Source organism: Lactuca serriola, chromosome 7 (genome assembly GCF_051521515.1).
Source record: "Lactuca serriola cultivar US96UC23 chromosome 7, Lser_US96UC23_V15, whole genome shotgun sequence".
Lineage (NCBI taxonomy): Eukaryota > Viridiplantae > Streptophyta > Magnoliopsida > Asterales > Asteraceae > Lactuca > Lactuca serriola.
In genome coordinates, this window is record NC_136414.1 from 202685964 (window position 1) to 202692612 (window position 6649).

At 34.2% G+C, this 6649-nt stretch overlaps 2 protein-coding genes across 4 annotated transcripts; one reads left to right on the plus strand and one right to left on the minus strand.

Annotated features, from left to right (window-relative positions):
• The first annotated feature begins 861 nt into the window (after positions 1 to 861).
• Positions 862 to 3033, plus strand: LOC145063284 (putative calcium-binding protein CML21). Of its 3 annotated transcripts, none has more exons than XM_079010873.1 (6): positions 882 to 1020; positions 1179 to 1263; positions 1760 to 1980; positions 2101 to 2291; positions 2484 to 2658; positions 2781 to 3033. In XM_079010873.1, the coding sequence occupies exons 3-6, from the start codon at positions 1782 to 1784 to the stop codon at positions 2906 to 2908; spliced, it is 693 nt and encodes a 230-aa protein (XP_078866999.1). In that variant the 5' UTR covers positions 882 to 1020; positions 1179 to 1263; positions 1760 to 1781; the 3' UTR covers positions 2909 to 3033. The 3 variants fall into 3 exon arrangements, with proteins under 3 accessions (XP_078866998.1, XP_078866999.1, XP_078867000.1); XM_079010874.1 differs by having other exon boundaries at positions 887 to 1020; positions 1183 to 1263; XM_079010872.1 differs by having other exon boundaries at positions 862 to 1263.
• A 181-nt stretch (positions 3034 to 3214) lies between these two features.
• On the minus strand, positions 3215 to 5776 carry LOC145063283 (RNA-binding KH domain-containing protein). The gene is made up of 7 exons (XM_079010871.1): positions 5535 to 5776; positions 5247 to 5332; positions 4778 to 4938; positions 4137 to 4262; positions 3925 to 4041; positions 3677 to 3820; positions 3215 to 3584 (listed from the first exon to the last, which is right to left on the minus strand). Exons 1-7 carry the CDS (start codon positions 5639 to 5641, stop codon positions 3435 to 3437), a joined length of 891 nt encoding a protein of 296 aa, XP_078866997.1. The 5' UTR covers positions 5642 to 5776; the 3' UTR covers positions 3215 to 3434.
• Positions 5777 to 6649: the final 873 nt, after the last annotated feature.

Below are 6649 nucleotides of genomic sequence, written 5' to 3' on the forward strand. Positions count from 1 at the left end.
AATTTCTAGGTTTAAAAGCTTTAGTTTCTGGATGAGAAGCTTCCAATTCTTTGTCACTCTTTAGTTTTTGGGTTGGCATCTAGTGGCAAATCTGGAAGTAATGGTGACGAGAACAAGGTTAGAAAGTTATGGTGTCGAGAAGTACTCGAGATGCTTATAGGTAATTTTTAAAGATATAAGGGAAATCCGAGTTAATTTTTGAAAATAGAGACTGAACGTACATTTTGGCGCTTGCACGATGGACGATTCGTGTAATTTACTCTAACTCATATTTATGCGACTCCACATTTTTTTAGAGAAAAAAATGAATCTAGTCAACTTTCTTAATTACTTTTTAAAAAATTGTCAAAATTTAAAAAATTACCCATATAGCTATCAAAATTACAGGTAACCTGCTACAATTTCGTCATATATAAATGTCTAATGCATAAAGTCATTAATATACTTGTACAATCAACACTTATCCTCATTTCATACAAATGAGATCATACAAGTGTTTAATATATGCATAACCTTATGCATTAGACACTTTTAGTCCGGTTGTCATCATTTAATGTGGGTAGCAAGACTAAAATGTAAAAAAATACTTAATTTCTCTAAAAGAAATTTTAACTCTCAGCATGCCAATCCAAAATGAAAATAACAAGTAAAAAAATGACAAAATGAAAATAATGACAAAGTAAAAAAATTGACAAAACTGTAGCTCAAACGACAATATCGCAGCCAATAATACTATACCTACGAATTTGATGGTCATATGAGTCATTTATTGCTTTATTTCAGATATTTTCTTAAAAAATTTAAGTTTGTCTTTTTTCTGAAACTTTTATTACATTTGATCCGCTAATTAATAAATTAAACACGAAAATGAAAGGAAGAGACAGGATGAACAAAACCCGGAGCTCCGTATATCCTAATCCCCCCATATTCGATTCTCCCAAATCCCACCGACTCTTACAAATCAATCAAATCTAACACATAACTCGTAACTTTCAATTTCAATATCTGAGAAGCAACAAGGTTGACATTTTCTCAGTTCAAATCCAGCACGCACACTTCACGACGTCCCCCAATAAATTCTCTTTGATTTCAACAACTGTTTATCATAAATCAATACCGAGATCGATCTTTGTTACTGCTGTTCTCTACATCTTAATAATATTCTCGTTTTGAATCAGGCAGGTTGGTTCGTTTTCACCTCCTAATTCATCAACAACAACAAACCCTCGTTCTACTCGAATTTCAGCTGCCTTCGTACTTCCGGTAAGAACTGTTTACTGTTTAAATTTCAAAATTGGCGATCAGATTATTAATTTTACAATATAATAATGTCCAATTGTTTTGGCTATGAGTGCATCAGAATCTTTGGTTTTTTGTTCTTTCCTGAATTAGATTTATGAAGAATTTTTTTGGCCGAGAAGATGCTGTTTCATAATGTTATTATTAGGATTATGCTTCCTGCTTCAAAAACAAAGTAACTTTAAGTCAAGTTGGATCATAAAATAGAATATCTGTTTGCCTTTTAGCAAACAGTCTGGTCCTACTAACTAAATCTAAGCAAATTGCTAACTTCAACATTATATGCATGCCATCTGTTTTGATGTGCCAGATTTGGATAATCATTTCATGGAAAGAGTAGATCTAAGATTAAAGTGAAATTATCGAACTACTATTGACTTTAAGCAACTGATTATCTCTAATTCTTCAAGTCGCAATAAGAGATTATAATCCTTTCCTTTGATTGTAACATAAATGTCAGGAGCATCCATATTACTTTGACCATGGGTGGCAAGTTGACTAAGGGCGATGAATCACCTATGACTTCGGCACCTACAACAAAACTTGAAGCCAAAATTCTGAAAACAATGCGTAGCAGAGAATCTCAAGGAACTTCCATGAAATCTTTCAATACAATAATTCTAAAATTCCCAAAAATTGATGCAAGCCTACGCAAGTGCAAAGCTATATTTGAACAATTTGGTAAGCACAAGAATAATGATTCTTCATTTCATTTTTCTTTTTTTCTGATTTCTGTATAGGGGTATTTTGGGGATTGAAAGAAACAAACTACTTTTCCATGTCTTTCTTTGAATTTTATAGATGAAGATAAAAGTGGTTCGATTGATCCCAAGGAGCTGAATCATTGCTTCCGTGAGTTGAAAATAGATTTTACAGATGAGGAAATCAAAGATATTTTTGAGGAATGTGATATAAATGATGACATGGGAATAAACTTCAAGGAGTTCATTGTGATTCTGTGTCTTGTCTATCTTTTGAAGAAAGATCGATCCGTATCCATTGATTACTTTAATAGGAATGTGGTTTATAATTTTCAGTAAACGCAAAAAATAGCAACATACTTTTATTTATGTGTTTACTATAGCTCCTATTTTCAATAAATAAAGTAAGATACTTTCATAAACAGACAAATGAAAGTACAATGCTATTTCTTGTTCATCTTGTTACATCCTTGACATGTATAGAATTCACGTATGGGGATCCCGGATCTAGAAACAACTTTTGAAACTATGGTCGACTCATTTGTGTTCTTGGATAAAAACAAGGATGGTTATGTTAGCAAAGACGAGATGGTTGGTGCAATAAATGAAACTACTTCTGGGGAGCGATCTTCTGGGCGCATAGCCATGAGAAGATTCGGTATGTCTCTTTTCCATGACTTTCTCTATTAAGTCATTCTTTCTGCATTAAGTAAATAAAAAAATATATACGCTCATACAACTTACCAGATTAAATCTTTCCCCGATTTGATTTGATTGTAGAGGAAATGGATTGGGATAAAAACGGAATGGTCAACTTCAAGGAGTTCCTTTTCGCCTTCACTAAATGGATTGGGCTTGAAGATGCCGAAGATGAAGACGACGAAGAAGAAGAAAACATAAACGAGTGAGCAAGGATCAAGATTCATTTATGCACTTTGTTAATAGCTTTTGAACATTAAAACTTGTTTCTTTTATCTTTCAAGAACACATTTTGATTGTTGTAATGTTTACTTCTTTGTTGTTTTTCTAGAAACCATATCGCATGAAACATAAAAGAACTCAAAATGTTCAAAAACCCTAGTAATAGGGCATAACTAGAATTACAAAACTACAAACCAATATGTATATAGATAAAATAACAACTCAGTTCACCAAAACTCTCTCATAAGAAACACACACACACACGCACACACAAACAACGAATAAAATACAAGTTTTAATAATGTCTTTTTTCACTACAATAAATACTCTCAAGAACACCATTTGTTTCCTCCAAATAGAAGAGACACACACCCCATATGATATAGCAACACTTTTAAACCAGGATCCAAATAGTATCCAGTGCCCCGATGGCAATTGGAGGCCAGCAACATATGCTCTGTTTGTGTTAGCAAACTCATGAAATTGATGACGTCATTGGTGACATCATCATAATCATCCTCTGGTTTTTGCTCTCTTCATTCCAAGGCTATTATTGAAAGGGGACACCGAACCAGACATTTGAGAGGTATCCTCACGAAGGGTCCCATTTAGCATTGCAAGCTCTCGTAGTTGTTGCTTTTTATAAAAATCGTGTGTTTCATCCTGCAAAAAAGAATGTTTTTAATTATTTTTCTTGAATTAAAAAAATGACACGAAAATATTTAATAGTAATGTGATTAAAAAAGAAAGGGTACCACAGGTCTAAGAAGATCTTCAAGTATTTCACGGGCTTGCATTAATCGCGCGTCTATTATGTCAACAGGTAACTCTGCTTCAACGAGTATGTGAAGAGGCTCGTTTAGGTGCTCAAAACCTGGTTTTCCTCTCATCATCTCTTCCTATAAGATTCATGAAAATACTTAATTTAAATCCATCATAGCAATGTACTTATTTATAATAACAAAAAAGATGTTACTATTAAATGTGTTGCTAATTGTATCACCTTTGTTGGATCCTTGATACTTCCTCGTCCTCTGATCAAAACACGACAATCAGTACTGGCTTCCACTCGCTTAAGGGAGTTCCCTCTCGGCCCAAGAAGGCGGCCCACAAAATTAAACTGCAACACATGAATTAAGATAATAATAATCAGTAAAAGATTTATTGGCAGAATTATTATAAATTAAAAGAAAAGTAGAAAAGTAGAAAACTTACATTAGGATAACTAGCGACAGGGATATCAACCCTAATTGTTCTCTTTACTACAAGACTGGATGAACTGCCCTGTGAACCAAGCCAACTCTGTGCAGATGCAGATGATGGCTGCAGTAAAGCTGACATCTGCACAAAAGAATCCCATTTTCTCTCAAAAACGAATCTAAAGTCTAAACAACAAAAAACCATTCACCAATGTCTCTTCTACAAAGCATGATAAAAACTTTCAAACAATTCTTGATAATATGCTATTTGAGAGCATATATTTTATATTTATATGTACATGGCAGACAGCAAACCCATGTCCAAGCAAGCAAGGCCCTTAAAAGCATCCAGAGTGGAGTGGCTCAAATGTAACTGGGCTATCTGTAACTGTAAGCAATATAAGAAGCAGGATTTATACATTAAAAGTACATGATCTCCTTGATATATGCAAATCCTCAGATGCTGATGTTATGTTACAACTTACAAACTATATCTGTGTATGTATATGTATATGGTGGGTGTTACTTGTTAGCAAGCAGTTAAACAAGTTAGCAAGAGCCAAGATGTATTGTTGTAACTTGTATGTCAGGTTGTAAAAAGCAGTAAGATCTATTAGAGTAAGTAAAAAGGTTATGTTAATGGTTAGTAATCCGTACTTCTGATTGGATTGGTGAAGACCATCTGTTCATGTTCATGTTCATGTTCATGTTCATGTTAGCTCCTGCATTTGAGAACATTCCTCCTCCTGAAGCATGTTCAAGCCCACTTTGATCTAAAACGGATGCATTCCCCAACAGAGTGGTTACACGCAGTATTTCTGCTCCAAAAATGTCAATTTTGCAACAACATGTTACCAGTTAGCAGTTAACAAACACTACTAGTTAGCAGGAATGGATAGACAGACACTGTCAGTTTCAATACCAATGCGTCCCCTATCAAACCAACAAATATATACATATATATATTCTGGAACCTGGACAAAAAAACATTATACAAACATACAAACGATATGCTTTCAATTTCCGAATTCTGTTAATCTTTTTTTTATATATACAACTGTTTCTGATGGTAAAAACAGAGAATAGGATGCTTTGAATTCATACAACACAAGTTTAACAAACTCACCCTGATTCAGCAGCCGGTAACATTGGGGAAGAACAGGCACAAATGGACTGAGTTTGTTGCGTTCAGACAGCAGCTCGGAGAGATATCTGTTACGAATTCTGTATCAGTTTTCTTAAAAATCAACACATCTGATACAATCAACAGTCGAATTACGAAAGTGAACAGGAATTGTAGGATTTAGATGTGAAACGTTTAAAACATGAAACAAAACACACTCGTGGTAAACCATAAATCGAGATCGAGGTGAAAACATGGAGCTATGAAGATAAAAAGGGAAAAACGTCATACTTCTCTTGCTCGACGAGGGCGGTGGCTGCGGAACGAAGACCGGCGATATGAGGAGAGTGAGGGGCTGACGGAGAAGGCGAGTAAGCCATATACCTGCAGGAAGACATGGTGTGTAAATCCGGCGATCGGGATTCAGATCACGTTCTAGAATTTGCTGTAACACGAACACCGCAGCGGACGATTCAGTCTCTCTTTCTTTTCAATTTTCACACACACAGGAATCAAGAGAGATTAGCGTCGGTGGAAGGAAAGCCAGATGTGAGCTTGGCATTTATTGTTGAAGGGATTGAAATTGAGATTGAGATGAGAAGGTCCAATCGTACACCAACACACCAACAGTAACAACACCACAACTACGTAATGGGAAGAATTCAACTGCTACTGTACATCTACTCGTAGAAAATCTTGATTTATTACTGTCAACTTTTGTGAGGTAAAAGCAAAGATTACTGGCATCAACCCTCGTTCTTCCATCTTTTTGACATTTTTGTGGTTGGGCATGCTTCTGGAGGACTCATTATGTTGTGGAGTACGATGATTGTAGGCCCTCTCTTGGCCCGTCCAAACTTCACCATTCAATCTTATACCATACACACTAAAAACATATCAACATTATTTATAACTTTCTTACTTTGTGTTATATACCTATATCTAACTTTAACCATTTAATATAATATATAACTCTTCTATTATTTAAAGTAAAGTTAAAACACTCTTTTTAGTACATCATAAATAAAAGTTTAAATCTATTATACTAAATGGTTAAAAATATGTGATATGTATTATATATATTATTTAATTGTCTCTATGATTATATATAACAACTGCATGTTGCGACAACAGTTTAATTTTTTTTTTTTTTAATGAAAATTGAATATGTTGAGGAGAGAGATAGAATGTACAGAAACAAAAATAACAATGTGTTTTTTGTTTTTGCCATACACATAAATAATCATACGCAAAGAAAAGTTCAATATAGGACCAAATAATACATTCTAACCACAGACCACATGATGATGACCAATATTCATTTACGAACATATGTTTATATATGAACATGAAAATAACATATGTTTCATAAATGAACATGGACCATTTTCATTTGGTTCTGTGGT